We start from the raw sequence: 22,025 nt of genomic DNA on the forward strand, positions 1-22,025 counted from the left end.
TTCCTTTAGTAATACAATTACTTGGCACGGCCGCTCTACCAACCAAGCCACGCTGCCTCACAATTCCTTTAGTAATACAATTACTTAGTATTTAAGGTAAGAAGAAACTATAATTAATTACTTTTTTAAAGTAATTTTCCGAACACTGATGATACCATCTATGATGAGAAAGAAACACAATGGAGAACGAGGACCACACCTTCAAGATGTGTGGATGAAAAAGCCTGCATTTATCCACTTGACTTACTGAAACTACAGTTTATTAACTGTTTTACAAACCCTGTTTCCATATGAGTTGGGAAATTGTGTTAGATGTAAATATAAACGGAATACAATGATTTGCAATCATTTTCAACCCATATTCAATTGAATGCACTACAAAGACAAGATATTTGATGTTCAAACTCATAAACTTTTTTTTTTTTGCAAATAATAATTAACTTAGAATTTTATGGCTGCAACATGTGCCAAAGTAGTTGGGAAAGGGCATGCTCACCACTGTGTTACATGGCCTTTCCTTTTAACAACACTCAGTAAACGTTTGGGAACTGAAGAGACACATTTTTTAAGCTTCTCAGGTGGAATTATTTCCCATTCTTGCTTGATGTACAGCTTAAGTTGTTCAACAGTCCGGGGGTCTCCGTTGTGGTATTTTAGGCTTCATAATGCGCCACACATTTTCAATGGGAGACAGGTCTGGACTACAGGCAGGCCAGTCTAGTACCCGCACTCATTTACTGTGAAGCCACGTTGATGTAACACATGGCTTGGCATTGTCTTGCTGAAATAAGCAGGGGCGTCCATTGCTTGGATGGCAACATATGTTGCTCCAAAACCTGTATGTACCTTTCATTACATACATATTATATTTTATTAACAGAAGTATATTTATTATATAAGTTTTCCCTTTATTAATCTCAATGTTGGATATAATATAATTTGAGTGCAATGCTACATTTTTGTATACAAAAGTATTTTATTCAAGACTAAAGTATTGCTTCCAAAGGGAAGCTCTTAATTTAGTTATTTGAAAATTATTCCATAAAAAGGACTATTTTTATCCGTTCTAAGAAGAACAACATTATCTATTTAGAATTGCGTTAAGAGTAAGACGCAGTGTATGCAGTGTCATTTCAAACTATTAGTTAAAAGAAAAACATGTTCTGAATTATCTCTGTCATTTGTATTCAATGTTTGTTTTTTTAAGTAGGGGAATAAAAACTAAATAAATTTTTTTTGTAAAAAAAAAAATCGGAGAGTTTATATTTAGGCCGTCTGGCACAGGCCTATGACAAACTATTAGTGTCACCTTTAATAATGTGCTGACAGAAAACAAGAAAGGACCAACACAGTATTATATTGACCCAAACATCATCGAGTCTTGCTCTGTTAATGTTGTTGCAAATGTAGCAAAATGCTACAATTAAAATGTTTGCAAAATCAATAAGTTTAGTAAATAAAGTACAAACCTGCAAAATGCATGCTCTCTGTGCTATGTCTCATGTTAATCTGCTATGCTTTCACCAAGTCTTTCTGTATAACGTCAAAAGCAGAGCTAGAGTGAGAGGCAGAGGGTGTGGCCAATAGACACAAACAGCATTAGAGCCTGAGACCAGGACAAAAATAAACCAGCATGTATAGTACTTCCTTGATGAGCTAAGGGGCACAACACTCCATTAAACCACTATTATCAAACACATAAAAAAGAAAAGATGCATTGTAAAGTATAAACACATAGGGGTGCACCAAAACTTTTAGAGAGATAATTACCGGACCGATATGAATTATGATGTCATACTGATCAAATAGCTCCGATAACCAATATGCATATGTACTGAACAAAAATATGAACACAACACTTATGTTTTTGCTCCTATGTTTCATGAGTTGAACTTAGGCCTGGGCAATATGGTCTACTAATTAAATCCCAGATTTTTTTCACACAAATTTACAATTTGTGTCCGTACTTTTTAAAGAAACCATTGAATACAAATTAGAGAGATAATTCAAAACAAGTGTTTTATTGTACTTAATCAAAAACAAGTAGATTGAAATGGCACTGCCGTGCACTTACTCTTAGCAAAATTCTTATATTGTATAATGTTCTTTTCAGACCAGATATAAATTGTAGTTTTTATGGAATAATTTTCAAATAAATACATTTAGAGCTTACTTTGGGAAGTAATACTTGAATAGAATATGTATGTTAATATGTATGTTAACAAAAATGTAGCATTGTACATTGCATGCAAAGAAACCAATCTCCAACATTGAGATCAAAGAAGTGCAAACTTCAAACGTATAACATACTTATGTAAAAAACAAAAATACATTGTATCCAAATAAATAATTAAGTAAAACACTGAGATGACTATAGTTTGTTTCAGTAAGTAAATAAAGTAAACGCAGCCTTTTTCATTCACACATGTTGGTGGTGTGCAGCGCAACTGCTTTAGTGATCGCTCTACGCATTGTGCTTCTTTCTCATCATACAGTGCATTACCATACATACCTGGTGTAAATGGTTCCACCATAAGGTGATTTTTAGCCCGTAGTGTGTTTGTTTTTGCGTCTTGTTCACCTCATAAAGAGTTGTATTTCCCGCACTCGGCTGGAGGCTTCCGTTTCAGACGCTGTTTGTTGTGCTGCTGCCCTTTTGTAACAAACTTTGCAGCGTGCAGTCACTTTTTCTGTCTGTTGCCGCTAAATCAAAGTAATAACAACACTTTTCTATTCCACAAACGTCTCTCTCTCGTTAGCATTGGCCATGTTTTGCTATGTGTGCCATTAAGGAATTAAGGGGACGGCGCAAGCTACAGAAGATCCTGAGGGGCAAAAAGTATGCCGAAGCAAGAGGAGAAAAAAATCGATATATCGCACAGGCCAAGTTGAACTCAAAGATCTAAAATTGTTACTATATACGCAAAATACCTATTCCTATCAAATATTGTTCACAAATCTGTCTAATAAATCTGTGTTAGTGAGCACTTCTTCTTCCCCACCTCACAAGTGTGGCATATCAAGATGCTAATTTAAACAGCATGATTATTGTACAGGTGTGCCTTCGGCTGCCCACGATAAAGGCCACTCTGAAATGTGCAGTTTTGCTTTATTGGAGGTCTAGGGGGGTCAGAAAAGAAGTCAGTATCTGCTGTGACCACCATTTGCCTCACGCAGTACAATACATTTCTTTCGCATAGAGTTGATCAGGTTGTTGATTGTGGCCTCTGGAAAGTTGGTCCACTCCTCTTCAATGGCTGTGCAAAGTTGATGGATATTGGCAGGAACTGGAACACGCGGTCGTACATGCAGATCCACAGTATCCCAAATATAATCAATGGATGACATTACTGGTGAGTATTCTGGCCATGCAGGAACTGGGATGTTTTCACCTTCCAGGAATTGTGTACAGATCCTTGCAACATGGGGCCGTGCATTGTCATGCTGCAACATGAGGTGATGGTCTCAGGTGAATGGAACAACAATGGGCCTCAGGATCTGGTCACAGTATCGCTGTGCATTCAAAATGCCATCAACAAAATACACTTGCATTCGTTGTCCATAACATACCCCTTTCGTACCATAACTCCTCCCCCACCATGGACCTCTCGATCCACAACGTTGGACACCAGTAAACCCCTTTCCCACATGACGACCCACACACTGTCTGCCATCTGCTCTGAACAGTGAAAACCGGGATTCATCCGTGAAGAGAGACCGGACCCCGATAAGGACGACGAGCATGCAGTTGAGCTTCCCTGAGACGGTTTTGTCACAGTTTGTAAATAAATAATTTGGTTATGCAAACCAATTGTTGCAGCACCGGGTGGCTGGTCTTAGACGATCATGGAGGTCCACCTGCTGGACGTGGAGGTCCTGGGCTGGTGTGGTTACACGTGGTCTGCGTTTGTGAGTCTGGTTGGATGTATCGCCAAATTCTCTGAAATGCCTTTGGAGACGGCTTATGGTAGAGAAATGAACATTCAAGCCCTGCAGTCAGCATGCCAACTGCACGCTCCCTCAAAACTTGCAACATCTGTGGCATTGTGCTGTGTAATAAAACTACACATTTCACAATGGCCTTTTATTGTGGGCAGCCTAAGGCACATCTGTACTATAATCATGCTGTTTAATGAGGATCTTGATATGCCACACCTGTGAGGTGGGATGGATAATATTGGCAAAGAAGAAATGCTCACTAACACAGATTTAGCATTATTTGAGAGGAAACGGTGTATACAGTTAAAGTTTTGGCAGCATGGTGGAAGAGGGGTTAGTGGGTCTGCCTCACAATACGAAGGTCCTGGGTTCGATCCTGCGCTCGGGATCTTTCTGTGTGGAGTTTGCATGTTCTCCCCGTGACTGCATGGGTTACCTCCGGGTACTCTGGCTTCCTCCCACCTCCAAAGACATGCACCTGGGGATAGGTTGATTGGCAACACTAAATTGGCCCTAGTGTGTGAATGTGAGTGTGAATATTGTCTGTCTATCTGTGTTGGCCCTGCGATGAGGTGGCGACTTGTCTAGGGTGTACCCCGCCTTCCGCCCAATTATAGCTGAGATAGGCTCCAGCATCCCCCGCGACCCAGAAAGGGATAAGCAATAGAAAAAAGGAATGGTTGGATGGTTAAAGTTTTGGATCTTTGAGCTCAACCCATGAAAAATGGGGGCAAAAATAAAAGTTTTGCGTTCATATTTTTGTTCAGTGTATATCAGGATATAAGTTTTGACCCATTTTCCCAGCCCTACACTAGTGTTAGCGACAGTGCTAGCACAGTTTAGGGATGTTCTCTTTGTCTAATTGAGCATTACAGTAGAGCTTATGATGGCATTGTGTTTATATGTATGAGTGCACATGTGTACGTTATTTGAGTGTTAATAATGAAATTGTGATGTTTATTTTATTTCTTATTGCTCTTATTTTTTTCTGTACTAGAAAAAATTTCCTGAGCTAGTGTTCTCTTTTTTAAAAATTTAGTAGCACTGGTGCTACTAGTGAAAAAGCTAAGCGTACAGACAGAGAGCCTTGTTACCCGCGATTCACTAGGGAGAAGTTCCGCAAAGTAACAAAAATTCAGAGGAAAATATATGATTAAAAAGTCAAGTGTCTCGTTGTCGGAATATTTCAGCATCAAATCGGATAGGTATCGCATGGAACCCGCAAGGCAAGAGGAAGGCTTAGAGCCACCTGGAGAAGAACCACAGAGCAGGAGATGAAGGCACAAGGGCTGTCATGGCAACAACTGGAGCGGAGGGCACAAGACCGAAGGGGATGGAGGAGTTTCATCAATGGCCTATGTTCCTCAGGGAATTTAAAGGCCTAAGTAAGTAAGTAAGTAAATCGGATAGGCAGTATGAAACCATCAACATGGACAAAACAGCGAGAATGCCGTGATTACGTGATAGCGACTAAAAAAAGACAACCCAACATTTCAACTGGGAAAAAATTTACTTTAAGATGGTCAGTATTTATTTAAGTTAGGTTTTTGCTTACAGAGAAGAGAGTCCTTTTTTGTTGTTTATTTATGAATTAACTATGTAACTAAAAGTTATTTACCTTCTAATTACAGTACAATGGTAAGCAATTCTACAGTAATGAAAAATCTAAGTGTGTATCCATTTAAATGGTTACTTTCATTATTATATGTTATGATCACATTACATTATAAACACTATAGTTTTTAGCCGTTATTTTCTTCAGTTTAAGAGTATGATGTGGACAAAAGCTCTGAGTCTGTCTGCATAAAGCCAAATATTTTTCCAAAGTAAATTATTGCATATTGTTCTAATGTGTGCCACCTTAAGACAAGAATATGTTGATTGACAGTATAAAAGTAACATGTCTTCTTTCAATCGTTATTTTCACAGTTTTATGCATTTATTTATATAAAATATGAACATCGCAAAAGGAATCACAGTCGCAATTTTGGAGAGAAAAATCGCTATTAGGGTTTTTCTCAAAATCCTGCAGCCCTAGAACTATTTCATTTGTACGGTCAAACATGGGTGTGGAAAGATTCTGCTTTGGGGTTGTTCCTTCGACCAGTATCCATCCTGAGATGTGTGCAACCCTGGTGACCCTCTACATTAAACATTTGAGCTCTGTGCTTGCCAACAAGTGTTTCTTCACTAAGTAGCAATTGGTCATGTTTTGCATTTGAATTATTACATGTACTGCGAGTGACTCAGCAGCTGCAATTTGCATACCAGCTCAATGTGCGCAATAAAATGCTAAACATTTTCTGCCAGTCAGTTGTGGCCAGTACCATCTTCTTTGCTGTTGTGTTGGGGAGCTAGAGTTAAAGTGAAGGATAGAAACAGGCTTGGAAAATTAAAAAGGCAGAATCAGTTGTGGGGCATCGAGCTAGAGAAGGCGATTCGAGACACAACATTGAGCAAATTCAGGGCAATTATGAGAAATGCCTCTCACCTCCTCTACAGCACCCTGGACTGTCTGACAAGCAGCCACCGTAGCAGATGTTTTCAACCCAAATGTTGAAAAAAGCGCTACAGCAAGTCCTTTGCCAGAAGCTATCAGACTTTATAATTTACATGTAGCCTCCAGTAACATGCACCAACTTTATCACATTTTAACTATTTTTAGGAGTCAATTTGGATGTTTCATATTTGTATGTGTCTTTGTTTCATGTTTTACGCTAAGGCAAATGAACTCAGACATTTCTGTTTCTACATGAGGGATCTCCAACAGTAACTTAAGTGAACCCCGACAAGTTGAAAAACTTATTCGGGTGTTACCATTTAGTGGTCAATTGTACGGAATATGTACTTCACTGTGCAACCTACTAATAAAAGTCTCAATCAATCAATCAATCAAACTTGTGATTTGGGCGTAATATTTGAAAGGTTTAGAGGCAAATATAAGAGGGATCATGAAACAAATATTTAAAATGGGATGGAGTGGATTTTTACACTCTTCAGAAAAATATACTTTTAAAAGAGTTAAACCATTTATCGTTACTGCTCACCTCGACCGCACTTCATTTGACATTAACGGTATTCAGAGAAGAAAACATTTGAGGCACATCATGTCTTTACATCTGATGGGTCCACAAATTAAACATTAATCTGTGTAGACAATGTTGGACTTAATCGTGCATCGCTAAGTACCGTATTTGATTGACGTAACGAGTGCCATGCTGCTGTGATCATGACATTAATGAGAAAAAGAAGAAGTTTGTTTGATTTCCTGCTATAAATATTAGTCCGATCTACAATAAATGTCTGCAGTTGTTTTCATGGTGTGAAGTATATACTGTTGTTTGTCTCATTATTTAGCTGTATATGTCCCTGTTGTTCATCAATCTGGTTCAGGTAAACAAACAGTACCCTAATGGCCTGAAACCTGGTGTCGTGAGAAATTCTCTATCCCTGAAATATTTTGTATCCCCTGCCGCGGGAGTGCGCACTGTGGCGGAGCTCTGTGCCTTGTTCAGACAGCGGCAGCACTTCCGTGTTATTAGCGATGTCAATGATACAAAATGTGGATTATTACGATCATGCTTTGATTGTCAAAAATGTTGTTGGTGTAACATGTGGCATTCCTACCCGAATAAATGCTTTTGATCATCCGTACATGACGTGTTGTACTTGTATTCACATCGCTGCACTCGCTTCTCCATTGTATACGGTGTAACACTGCAGAGCGTTCCATCCATCCACCATCTTCTTCCGCTTATCCAAGGTCGGGTCGCGGGGGCAGCAGCCTAAGCAGGGAAGTCAAGACTTCCCTCTCCCCAGCCACTTCCTCCAGCTCTTCCCGGGGGGTCCCGGAGCGTTCCCAGGCCAGCCGGGAGACATAGTCTTCCCAACGTGTTCTGGGTCTTCCCCGTGGCCTCCTACCGGTCGGACGTGCCCTAAACACCTCCCTAGGGAGGCGTTCGGGTGGCATCCTGACCAGATGCCCGAAACCACCTCATCTGGCTCCTCTCGATGTGGAGGAGCAGCGGCTTTACTTTGAGCTCCTCCCGGATGGCAGAGCTTCTCACCCTATCTCTAAGGGAGAGCCCCGCCACCCGGCGGAGGAAACTCATTTCGGCCGCTTGTACCCGTGATCTTGTCCTTTCGGACATAACCTAAAGCTCATGACTCATGACCATAGGTGAGGATGGGAACGTAGATCGACCGGTAAATTGAGAGCTTTGCCTTCCGGCTCAGCTCCTTCTTCACCACAACGGATCGATACAGCGTCCGCATTACTGAAGACGCCGCACCGTTCGGGTGGCATCCTGAACAGATGCCCGAACCACCTCATCTGGCTCCTCTCGATGTGGAGGAGCAGCGGCTTTACTTTGAGCCACCCCCCCCCCGGATGGCAGAGCTTTTCACCCTATCTCTAAGGGAGAGCCCCGCCACCCGGCGGAGGAAACTCATTTTGGCCGCTTGTACCAGTGATCTTGTCCTTTCGGTCATAACCTAAAGCTCATGACCGTAGGTGAGGATGGGAACGTAGATCGACCGGTAAATTGAGAGCTTTGCCTTCCAGCTCAGCTCCTTCTTCACCACAACGGATCGATACAGCGTCCGCATTACTGAAAACACCGCACCGATCCGCCTGTCGATCTCACAATCCACTCTTCCCTCACTCGTGAACAAGACTCCGAGGTACTTGAACTCCACCACTTGGGGAAAGATCTCCTCCCCAACCCGGAGATGGCACTCCACCCTTTTCCGGGCGAGAACCATGGAATCGGACTTGGAGGTGATCATTCTCATCCCAGTCGCTCCACACTCAGCTGCGAACCGATCCAGTGAGAGCTGAAGATCCTGGCCAGATGAAGCCATCAGGACCACATCATCTGCAAAAAGCAGAGATCTAATCCTGCAGCCACCAAACCGGATCCCCTCAACGCCTTGACTGCGCCGAGAAATTCTGTCCATAAAAGTTATGAACAGAATCTGTGACAAAGGGCAGCCTTGGCGGAGTCCAACCCTCACTGGAAACGTGTCCGACTTACTACCGGCAATGCGGACCAAGCTCTGACACTGATCAGACCGCGGACCGCCACAATCAGACAGTCCGATACCCCATACTCTCTGAGCACTCCCCACAGGACTTCCCGAGGGACACGGTCGAATGCCTTCTGCTAGTCCACAAAGCACATGTAGACTGGTTGGGCAAACTCACTGCAGAGCGTTATTTTCTGCAAATTACATTAATAAAATCTTGTAATTTGGTTTATTTATTTAATGTTCTTATAAAAATAACACCAATATAATGGGAAAAAACACTACAGAGTAGACTCAATTCCAAGTTGAAAAAAAAAAATAACCAAAAAAAAAAACATATTTTATGCCAGAAAATGTGTGTCCCGCGTGCGTCCCCAGTATGTAGTAACATGTGGATTATATGTACGTACAAACTTGGCATTGTACAAAACTTGTGAATTTGGACTATAGTAATTTTAGTAATTACAAAAAAAGTTAGGGGATACATAATATTTCAGCATATTTCTGTGCTGCCATAAAATGTCACTCGGTCGCGTGATTGCAACTCACCTATATTGTTTCTTACCTTCTCGTGAAGAGTTTGAGTCCAGTGAAAGATTTGGAGCATCCGAAAAGCATTTCCCTGTCGTCCTCCGTAAAATTTGAGAGAAAACAGGCGTTGGAGTGAAGAGTGGGTGAAGAGGAGCAGGGTGAGGAGTCGGAAGAGCTGGAATTAAAAACGTCTTTGTCGCTTTTTCCACTGAACAAAAAGTCCTCCCCATCCCCTGCTTTTTCCCGGAGAGCATATCTACAGGTGTCCATGCCAGCCTCAACGGCCGGATCAGCGTTGACGTCCATGACATTCGAATCCGAACTAATGTTTAGTCCTGCCTCATTTTGACTCAAGAATCCGCCATCAAGTTTATGGAGTGCACACAAAAAGGAAGACTTTAAGCACTGTAAACTGCCATTCTAAATTATAGTGAGACTATAACACTACAAAGAAGTGTCTGTAGCGTGTACAATCAGACATGTGTACAAAACCTCGTATTCTGAAAAAAATATTTTTGGTAAAGCAGAAAAATTAACTCAAGTTAATGTGCTAATACTAAAATCGAAAATTAATTTCACAATTAATTAAAATATGGCTACAGACTACCAAATCAATTGTTTACAAGTCAAATGTACTTTGAAATGGCCCACACAAGGGCATACACACAGTATGCAGAGATTAGCATTGAGACCTGAGGGGGAGATCCTTGACAGCATTCCTCTTCACGTTTCCGACTACTTAAATAGTTCTACAGTGGGTCACGGTTGCGTTACTTCATATATCTCACAACAAAAGGGACAAGCGGTAGAAATGGATGGATGGATGTGTACATACTCCATCCAGTGTTTTATATCCGATTTGTTTTTCCACACTCTTCTTCCTCCTTCACTCTTCTTCACACAGATTCCTCTCCCGTTGATTTCTCTGCAAATCGTTCTTCTGTGTTCCTCACTGACTGAACCCCATTAGATTCCAACAGTGACACACAAGTCAAATGTGTTTACAACCTGGTGTGCCAACTTTAACACTCTCATATACGTTACGCTCATCTCCGTCCGGTTAAAACCCGGAAGTGGATAAAACAACAATCTAGCGATCGGGTCCTTGAAAGGTTAGCTGCCCCGCAATATGCCTGATTAAAACGTTCCCTGGTGATGGTCATTGGTCAGATGATGAAGCCAATCCATCCATTCTTCTACCGCTTGTCCCTTTAGGGGTCGCAGGGGGTGCTGGAGCCTATCCCAGCTGTATTCGGGCGAAAAGCGGGGTACACCCTGGACAAGTCGCCACCTCATCGCAGGACCACTTCAACCAATTGGTTCAAGAAAGTGTTTCGGTACCATAAACCACCTGGTGGCCAAATATATAATTACAAACAGTTGTAAGTTTGTAATTTTACAACATGGTCGATATGGCAGGTAATGTAATGTTTTCCTAACCTGACTCTCGCCAGATTCTTGTAGTTCGCTGAGCCCCTTGTGTGGAGCTCAGCAAACTACAAGGATCTGGCGAGAGTCAGGTTAATGTTTTCCTGTCACCTTGGGAAAATGGCATATGGGTTTAAAGGTAAACTGCAATTTTTTTTTAATATTGCCAGAGGTGGGACCAAGTCATTGCTTTGCAAGTCACAAGTAAGTCTCAAGTCTTTGCCCTCAAGTCTCAAGTCAAGTCCCGAGTCAAGACAGGCAAGTCCCGAGTCAAGTCCAAAGTCAAGACTGGAAAGTCTCAAGTCAAGTCCCAAGTCCTGCATTTTGAGTTTTGAGTCCTTTCAAGTCCTTTTTAACCACAGACTAATATATTTACACAGATTGTGTATGCTTTTAAAACGCTGTATTTATTTATTAAAACAAGTGCATTTGAAATTGCAGGGAAAAAAATAGTGCTAACATTGCTCTTCATAATAGCACTATTAACCAGTCATTTTAAACATTTAACTCATTCCTTTACAGAATAAACACATTTGAAAAAACAAGTGCAACTGTACTTATTTGTACAAAAGTGTTAACATTGTATTTCCATGGCATATTGCATTGTAACTAGTTCCACAGCAGTTTCTATCCTGTTCTTACCTTATCTCATTGATCTCATCTCATACTGTGTGTGTGTTTATGTGTGCGTACACATGAAAAACATAACAAATACATGAACAAAACAATGAACAGAGTTGTACTTTTTAGATGTCAGGGCCCTATGCAATATGTACACATATTCTTAATATAGTATACATTTTAACTGACCTTTATTTGACTATGTTTGTCTTTTTGTAGGTGGCTAAAATACGCGGTGCTGCTGACCGCCGTCTAACGTTACGTTACTGTGTGTGATACATTGACTAATGTAACGTTATGTGTAGGTACCTCATGCAACCCTGCTTAAAAAAATCACTTGACAAAAAGTATGACTAAGGTAGCGAACTGCAGTGGACGCAACAGATTGCCGTGTTTGCAATGACGTTATAACCATAGACATCTTATAAGTAGACGCAGCAATTTGGCCGCCATCTTGAAGTGGTGATGAGAAGCCGGCGAGCAGCCTAAACTGACAGTTGACAGGTAGAAAACAAAGATGCCGGGCTGGTGTTCAGCATTTTCCTGCTCAAATGAGCGGACTGTTGAAAATAGGAATCGGGGGATTACTTTTCACAAGTAAGATTTAACATTAATGTACTATTGGTTGTATTTTATGAAAATAATATTACCACAGAGTTGAAAAGGATCAAAGATCTTCAATATTTGTATGTGAAAACCACAAATTAATCTTCTGGGGGAGGAGGACCCCCCTACAGGGGTTTGGTTTACAAACTTTCAGCCCCACCTAAAACAAAATTCACCAGCCGCCACTGGTTATGATGCATTCTCATTTTAGGCAAAATATAAGACAATACTTTCTTAACTGTATAATTGTAACCAGGAATAAGTCTTCAAGTAACAATATTATAATACTAACATTGTTGGGTAAAACAGCATTTGGTTTTATTCTGAATCCAGTGAAACAGATTGGTGGTTTTAGCTGACTTTCAGGTGTTTATATATGTTTAAGTATTTGGCAGACGCTTTTATCCAAAGCGACATACATAAAAAATACACACAAAACAATCACTGTAAACATTATCATTTAAGGGAAGAATGTAATACAAAATATCAATACAAAGTGTCAAAACAGAATAAACTCTCTGCTGCTGCAGCAACAGAGATACAGTCTATAGGTCCCTAAGATATATAGATATCTTATGTATTCATACATTGTTTATGTAGGATATACGCATGTATATATAACCTAATCATATTGTTTCTTCAACTTAAAAATAGCTGACCGTTTTTTCTCCCTTCTCTGGGATTATATTCCCAGTTTTGATCTCGGACGTCTGTCATTTATAGCGTATAAGAATATTATATTACTGTTAAGCAAACTATTAATAATAAAACACACCAAAACATGTGTCCGTTATCATAGCTAAAAAGTGCGTGAAAATCAGTGGTATTCAGTGAGGTAAGATGAATTAAATGCGCTGACAGTTAATTGCTCCTGAATTGCAGAGTGGAGCGGATCACCACTCCAAGATGGCGGCCCCGCGTCTCGTCTGCGCCAGTAGGCAGTAGCGCTCGATGCTGCGTCTACTTATAAGATGTCTATGGTTATAACGTTAGCAGTGAGTTTGCAGCCTCACTGATTTAACGACACAGCAAATAAAAGTCACGTTACTTAGCCAATAAATGTTATCTTACATTCAAAACTTACCCTTCTTTGTGCAACTTCAAATGTCGAACGAAGTTGGAAGTTGTTGCGTCTCCGTCTGTAATCTTCGAACTGCGTGATTTGCATACGGCAATTCGTTTTTTGTTGACCAAGTCGTAGTTTTTATACCCGAACGAAACCAACTTTGGCATAATTGTTTCTCACTGGCGTGTTGTTTGACAACTCTTCCTCATTGATTGTACTGCAATTTGATTGGATGAATGCTGTGTGATGAAAACAACGTAGATCTAATTTGATTGGCTATTGTACTGAGAGCACACCAGCTGACAGGAACAACACGCTGATCGACGCAGACGTAGAAAATGGAAGATATGGAGCGCTCCCAAATAACTTTTTAAGCTTTGGGTTTCGGGGAAAGTAGCAAGTCTTGTCAAGTCAAAAGGCTCAAGTCCAAGTGAAGTCACAAGTCATTGATGTTAAAGTCTAAGTCGAGTTGCAAGTCTCTTTACAATTTGTCAAGTCGAGTCTAAAGTCATCAAATTCATGACTCGAGTCTGACTCGAGTCCAAGTCATGTGACTCGAGTCCACACCTCTGAATATTGCCTATCATTCACAAGCCTTAAGTAAGAACACATTTTATTATTATTTTTATGCATTCTAAATAGTAAATAAATGTGATTAAAAGTCAGCTTACAATGGAGCCAATGGGAGTCGCTCTATTCTGCCTATACAACGCTCTAAAACATCCAAACACCTCCATTAAGGTTTTATATACATACTGTAAGTATATATGTAATGTAGTAACAGGCATATTTATCTATGTATCTATTATTTATGTATTTTGGTCATTTTAAGCATTTGGCAGCGCATTCATTTCAAAAACGCATCACGACTTTCGTTTTTTTCTTCACACCATCACAGATTATTACTCACCGCAGACTTCATGAGAGCCAACAGACATGATAAAACATCACATACTGTGATTGTCTGCTGTATTAGGATGCCGACTGCTCGGTTGTTTACATATTCCCATTTAGATGAAGAATGACTCATAATCCTTGCGAAAAAAAAGGGGGGATGGAACCAAACGCAGACCAAGCGTCTTTTTGTGTCTTTCTCGCCACTACTGGGTCTAAATTGGATGCCAAAGTGTACGAACTCTTCAGATTATGTCTTCATCATTCTACTATCCAGGGTAGAGACATTATTTTTGATCGAGAATAAACTTTCGAGCTCCAATACGTGAAAGCCGCTCACCGCAATCGCTGATGTCAATACAGCCAGCACAAGCTGTTAGCTCCATCTGATCACGGCACCGCTAAAAATAGTTTGTCTGCGTTCGCGCTTATAATCAGAGGTTGGTAGCATTACAGCGCGTTACATTTACTCCGTTACATTTACTCCGTTACATTTACTTAAGCAACTTTTTGAAAAAATTGGACTTGTTAAGAGTAGTTTATACTTTTTACTTTTACTTGAGTATTTTTGTAAAGAAAAAAACGCTACTTTTACTCCGTTACATTGCGTTTCATTCTGATCGATACATTTATTTATATCATTATTATTTATTATGTATTGATTAAGACTTGCAAAGACGAATTCATTTTGTCAGAAAGCCTTCTTCCGGCAGGCACTGTCACATGACTCCGTTTCGCCAACTTTTGTGACGTTCAACTCCTTTTCACCAATCAAACGGAGCCTCATGGCGGGAATCCAATCAGAACTAAGACACAGTGTTTGGATTTTTCACCGGGAAACAAGATTATATTGTAGGGATAGACTATCCATCCATCCATTTTCTACCGCTTGTCCCTTTCGGGGTCGCGGGGGGTGCTGGAGCCTATCTCAGCTGCATTCGGGCGGAAAGCGGAGTACACCCTGGACAAGTCGCCACCTCATCGCATGGCCAACACAGATAGACAGACAACATTCACACTCACATTCACACACTAGGGCCAATTTAGTGTTGCCAATCAACCTATCCCCAGGTTCATGTCTTTGGAGGTGGGAGGAAGCCGGGGGGTGGGGTTGTCATACTTGCCAACCCTTCCGAATTTTCCGGGAGACTCCCGAATTTCAGTGCCTCTCCCGAAAACCTCCCGGGACAACCATTCTCCCGAATTTCTCCCGATTTCCAGCCGGACTTAAGGCACGCTCCCTCCAGGTCCGTGCGGACCTGAGTGAGGACAGCCTGTCGTCACGTCCGCTTTTCCTTCATATAAATAGCGTGCCGGCCCAGTCACGTTATAACATCTACGGCTTTTGGAGAGTGCACAACTGCACACACAACAACAAGGAGACAAAGAAGAGACAGTCATGGCGACGACGAGTAACAGAGAATAGAACGAGGATGGACAATTTAACCCGAAACTCACTCCTTTCATGCAAGTTAAATTTCACAGATGCTGCCTGTAATAGAGTGATCTAAGTTGTTTGTTGCCATCTCCTGGTGAATGTTTGGTATAGTGTTCAATCCAAGATGGCGCTGCTCCGTTCGGCTGCCTCTCCACGCTCTCGTCACAAGATTTGCGTATTTTGGTTAATTTGTGTAGTTTTTTTTGTTTGTTTTACTTCGACCAACGGCACAACAATTGTTTATGACCGACAGACTCTTTTGGACATAAATTCAAAAACAACTCACCAACTTCAACGAAGCTCGGACCTCTTGAAGGAACTGCCGGCAGAATTGAGAGTCCGTCTTAATGCCGGTAACAACAACAAAGGAGAATGGCGGACACACCATCGATACCGTGGCAGCCGAGGGGTAATAAGGAACCGCGTGAGAAGACGTGCGAGCCGGACGCCTCTCTCTTCTATCCTGCTCTCCAACGTCCAGTCAATTGAGAACAAGCTGGACGACATCAGGGCGAGGCTTAAGTTCCAGCGGGACATCAGAGACTGTAACGTCCTGTGTTTCACTGCGACCTGGCTCACACCGGAGGTTCCAGACCACGCCATCAGCCTGGAGCCCTTCTCCGTGTACCGGAGCGACTGGAACGAGTTGTCAGGGAAATCAAGAGGCGGAGGCGTGTGTTTTATGGTGAATAAACACCGGTGTGGACCGAGCAGTGTGGAGAAGATAGGGGAACACTGCTCACCGGACCTGGAGTTTCTCATCATCAAATTCCGCCCGTTCTACCTACCAAGGGAGCTAACATCAGTCATACTCATCAGAGTATACATTCAACCCCAGGCCAACGTTGAGACCGCACTTTCGGAGCTCTACGACCAGGTAAATAAACTCCAGACAGCTCATGTTGATGCTGCTATTGTGGTTGCTGGGGACTTTAATAAGGCGAAACTTAAAACGGTATTACCAACGTTTTACCAACACGTGACCTGTCCTACTTGAGGCGATAATATACTAGACCACTGCTATTCGCAGTTCAAATGCGGCTTTAAGTCACAGTCTTTATCAGCCTTCAGTAAATCAGATCACTCATCTTGCCATCTTGCTCGTACCCGTGTATAAACAAAGTTTGAAGCACACGCGAGAAGTCAAGCGTTGGTCTGTGAACTCAGAGAGCGCGCTCCAGGACACGCTAGATTGTACAGACTGGAGCGTGTTCCGCGAGGGCACAGACAACATTGACGAATATACAGACACTGTGCTGCACTTTGTTGGTAAACTGGTCGAGGAAATAGTCCCCACATACACAGTACAGGTTTTTCCAAATCAGAAGCCCTGGGTTGATAGATCGGTCTGAGAGGCTTTGAAAGCGCGCACCTCAGCCTACAGCAGAGGGCGCGCGACCGACGACATTCACGCGTACAAGGCAGCATGCTATGACGTCAGGCGTATAGTGAGGCAGGCAAAGGGAAGATACAGGGACAAAATTGAGTTTCAATTTCAGCAGGCTGACTCCAGAGCTTCACGGTGGCAGAGGGGCTAGTGCATCTGCCTCACAATACGAAGGTCCTGAGTAGTCTTGGGTTCAATCCCGGGCTCGGGATCTTTCTGTGTGGAGTTTGCATGTTCTCCCCGTGACTGCGTGGGTTCCCTCCGGGTACTCCGGCTTCCTCCCACCTCCAAAGACATGCACCTGGGGATAGGTTGATTGGCAACACTAAATTGGCCCTAGTGTGTGGATGTGAGTGTGAATGTTGTCTGTCTATCTGTGTTGGCCCTGCGATGAGGTGGCGACTTGTCCAGGGTGTACCCCGCCTTCCGCCCGATTGTAGCTGAGATAGGCTCCAGCGCCCCCCGCGACCCCAAAAAAGGGAATAAGCGGTAGAAAATGGATGGATGGATGGACTCCAGAGCTGTATGGCAAGGACTCAGAACGATGACAGACTACAAAGGCAGCCCCCCCATGGTGAATGCTGATGTCTCCCTGGCAAATAAGCTAAATACCTTTGATGCACAGTTTGAGGCTGCAAATTCAAACAGCAGACTTCAAGGCGCCGCAAAAGAGGGTATGGCCACTGGCAATGGAGACTCAGCATTCAGAATAACAGAACATGACGTGAGGAGAACCTTTAAGAGGGTGGATACCAGGAAAGCCACAGGGCCAGACGGCATCCCCGGTTGCATCCTAAAAGTCTGTGCTGACCAACTGGTACCGGTATTCACAGACATATCCATCTGTCCCTTGAACAGTCAGTCATCCCCACCTGTCTGAAAAAATCCACCATTGACCCTGTTCCAAAGAAATCTGCCCCTGCCTGCCTCAACGACTACCGCCCCGTAGCCCTCACCCCCATAGCCATGAAATGCTTTGAGAAGCTAATCAAAGACCACATATGCTCCTCCCTCCCCCCCACTATAGACCCCTGCAATTTGCATACCGCCCAAACAGGTCAACCGACGATGCAATCGCACATGTATTGCATACCACCACGACACACCTGGACAAAAGGCAGGGGAACTATGTGAGAATGCTGTTCATAGACTACAGTTCAGCATTCAACACGATAGTCCCATCCAAACTCGTTATCAAGCTCAAGGACCTGGGCTTGAACTCAACCCTCTGTCAGTGGGTCCTGGATTTCCTGTCAGGCAGACCACAAGTGGTGAGCGCAGGGAACTGCACCTCATCCCCCATCATCCTCAACACCGGTGCCCCCCAGGGCTGTGTTCTGAGCCCCCTCCTCTATTCACTCTACACACATGACTGTGTGGCTAAAAACACCACCAACTCCATTGTGAAATTTTGCTGACGACACAGCTGTGGTGGGCCTGAACAATAATGTTCGTGTTGGAAGAGTTGTGAATGACTGCAGGGCCACAACATTAGGTACACCTGCAGAGTGCAGGTGTACCTAATTTACAACTCCTCCAACACAAACATTATTGTTTTTGCATTTTTTGGCTTCTTATTAAATAACTTTTGTAACCTATTTTTATGGGCTTTCCTCTTTGTGATGTTAAGTTCCTGTTATGCGCTGTTATACAGTATATGCCTTGAGCTCTTATTTTGAAGGCGCTAAGAGCGGAAGTGATGACACGTTGGAGTGGAGCGGAGGTTTTTGAAAGAAGGTAAATAAAGTGGTCCTCGTGTAAACTGGAGCCTTCGTGTTTGTTATTTTGTAGTTTCATACAGTATAGGCGAAATTTATAAACCCTTGGTTTCACTTTTTTAAATAGATTCAATCTTGCATGTGGAAAGTTTAAGTGAGGGCTTTAGTTGATATAACACTCCCGTCAGGAGGTGCATTAATCCAGCACAACAGCGGCGAATGGACTTCATTTACAACTTAGTAAAGGTAAGACCATAATAACGTTTTTTTTTATTAAATGTGCTTTTTTGTGTGCTACAGTTTGTATGTGTAAAGTTAAAGTTAAGTTAAAGTACCAATGATTGTCACACACACACTAGGTGTAATGAAATTTGTCCTCTGCATTTGACCCATCCCTTGATCACCCCCTGGGAGGTGAGGGGAGCAGTGGGCAGCAGCGGCGCCGCGCCCGGGAATCATTTTTGGTGCTTTAACCCCCAATTCCAAGCCTTGATGCTGAGTGCCAAGCAGGGAAGAATGCTGGTATGAGCTTTTAAACATAACCCGTTAACTGCTGCCAATCATGTAATCCTAAATGTTAAAAGTCCAGGCAAGAGTAAAAAATAAACGATCGCTGCTAACTGTTGCTGCTTGTTGTCACTTCTTCTGCAGCCGAGTAGTCGCATGAATGATCTCTGGGATCACTACCGCCCTCTACCACCAGAAGGCGGGATTACTGCGAGCCTCACCCAGTGCGTCTTCGCAGCAGTTTTATGATTGCTCAGCACAAGAAATATGTTACACACATACAGTTGTTGACAAAATACACTGTACATTATATACCTCAGCTAACTAAACTGTGGAAATGTATAATATAATTCATATAGCAATACAGTCTCACTGCACAGCAGGCCAGCAGTTAGCCGAGTCATTGCGCAATCCATGTTGAGGCTCAACTCAGTGACGTGCCTCAACTGGCTGGTGACTCAGCGCAAGTCTCTTCTCAGTATTTGAACGAAAAATGTGAAAATTAAGCGATTTTGAATAAAAATAATCTAAAACTGGTGAAGTTAAAAGGAAAATAACTTTATAGTATAATCACTGGATACATATAACAATTTTTTTTTTCTTTTTCTTTTTACTTTTTTTTTCTTTCCATGATGGCACGTGAGGCCCCGCCTCACCTGCCTCCCCTGACTGCACGTCACTGCTAGCTACACTGTCTGCCACTTTTTGCGTGCTTGCAATGTATAAACCCTGTTTCCATATGAGTTGGGAAATTGTGTTAGATGTAAATATAAAAGGAATACAATGATTTGCAAATCCTTTTCAACCCATATTCAATTGAATGCACTACAAAGACGATATATTTGATGTTCAAACTCATAAACTTTTTTTTTTTTTTTGCAAAGAATAATTAACTTAGAATTTCATAGCTGCAACACGTGCCAAGTAGTTGGGAAAGGGCATGTTCACCACTGTGTTACATGGCCTTTCCTTTTAACAACACTCAGTAAACGTTTAGGAACTGAGGAGACACATTTTTTAAGCTTCTCAGGTGGAATTCTTTCCCATTCTTGCTTGATGTACAGCTTAAGTTGTTCAACAGTCCAGGGGTCTCCATTGTGGTATTTTAGGCTTCATAATGCGCCACACATTTTCAATGGGAGACAGGTCTGGACTACAGGCAGGCCAGTCTAGTACCCGCACTCTTTTACTATGAAGCCACGTTGATGTAACACGTGGCTTGGCATTGTCTTGCTGAAATAAGCAGGGGCGTCCATGGTAACGTTGCTTGGATGGCAACATATAATAAATGATAAATGGGTTGTACTTGTATAGCGCTTTTCTACCTTCAAGGTACTCAAAGCGCTTTGACACTACTTCCACATTTACCCATTCACACACACATTCACACACTGATGGAGGGAGCTGCCATGCAAGGCGCTAACCAGCACCCATCAGGAGCAAGGGTGAAGTGTCTTGCTCAGGACACAACGGACATGACGAGGTTGGTACTAGGTGGGGATTGAACCAGGGACCAGGGACCCTCGGGTTGCGCACGGCTACTCTCCCACTGCTCCAAATCCTGTATGTACCTTTCAGCATTAATGGCGCCTTCACAGATGTGTAAGTTACCCATGTCTTGGGCACTAATACACCCCCATACCATCACAGATGCTGGCTTTTCAACTTTGCGCCTATAACAATCCGGATGGTTCTTTTCCTCTTTGGTCCGGAGGACACGACGTCCACAGTTTCCAAAAACAATTTGAAATGTGGACTCGTCAGACCACAGAACACTTTTCCACTTTGTATCAGTCCATCTTAGATGAGCTCAGGCCCAGCGAAGCTGACTGCGTTTCTGGGTGTTGTTGATAAACGGTTTTCGCCTTGCATAGGAGAGTTTTAACTGGCACTTACAGATGTAGCGACCAACTGTAGTTACTGACAGTGGGTTTCTGAAGTGTTCCTGAGCCCATGTGGTGATATCCTTTACACACTGATGTCGCTTGTTGATGCAGTACAGCCTGAGGGATCGAAGGTCACGGGCTTAGCTGCTTACGTGCAGTGATTTCTCCAGATTCTCTGAACCTTTTGATGATAATACGGAGCGTAGATGGTGAAATCCCTAAATTTCTTGCAATAGCTGGTTGAGAAAGGTTTTTCATAAACTGTTCAACAATTTGCTCACGCATTTGTTGACAAAGTGGTGACCCTCGCCCCATCCTTGTTTGTGAATGACTGAGCATTTCATGGAATCTACTTTTATATCCAATCATGGCATCCACCTGTTCCCAAATTGCCTGTTCACCTGTGAGATGTTCCAAATAAGTGTTTGATGAGCATTCCTCAACTTTATCAGTATTTATTGCCACCTTTCCCAACTTCTTTGTCATGTGTTGCTGGCATCAAATTCTAAAGTTAATGATTATTTGCAAAAAAAAAATGTTTATCAGTTTGAACATCAAATATGTTGTCTTTGTAGCATATTCAACTGAATATGGGTTGAAAATGATTTGCAAATCATTGTATTCCGTTTATATTTACATCTAACACAATTTGTACGTCTCCCTCACTTTCTGGTGTTCACTCCAGTCAGGCAGAAAAGAGAGGAGATGTGTCTTGAATGTTGTTGTGTGAGGTTCATTATAACAACAGACATGCCCACGTTCATTCATAAGGGTTCTATAGAGTTGCCTAAAATTTGAAATTGTGAAGGAGCAATCTGAATCCTCAACTAGGGCAACAATTTGCGCTATAGTCAGAGGGTCAAAGGTTTCCCTGGATTCACTGGTAGATGCTTCTTCTTCTGATATGCTGGATGATGTTTTATGTTGTGCAACTTGTGCTGCATATTTCAAGTTCAGATAACATTTGGTATGATAG

General features: G+C 42.3%; 1 protein-coding gene across 7 annotated transcripts in view; it reads right to left on the reverse strand.

Annotated features, from left to right (window-relative positions):
• LOC133617401 (diacylglycerol kinase zeta-like) overlaps positions 1-22,025 on the reverse strand; it is a 301,272-nt gene that overhangs the window by 234,824 nt on the left and 44,423 nt on the right. For 4 of the 7 annotated variants that reach the window (XM_072913049.1, XM_072913045.1, XM_072913036.1 and 1 more), the window contains exon 1: positions 9,533-10,579. The exons of the other annotated variants lie outside the window; for them this stretch is intronic. In XM_072913049.1, the coding sequence (XP_072769150.1) occupies positions 9,533-9,804 (272 nt within the window). In that variant the 5' untranslated portion in view covers positions 9,805-10,579. Of the gene's footprint in view, positions 1-9,532; positions 10,580-22,025 lie in introns of those variants that run through there. 7 annotated transcript variants of the gene reach the window in all.

This window comes from Nerophis lumbriciformis, linkage group LG01 (assembly GCF_033978685.3).
Source record: "Nerophis lumbriciformis linkage group LG01, RoL_Nlum_v2.1, whole genome shotgun sequence".
NCBI classification, from domain to species: Eukaryota; Metazoa; Chordata; class Actinopteri; order Syngnathiformes; family Syngnathidae; genus Nerophis; species Nerophis lumbriciformis.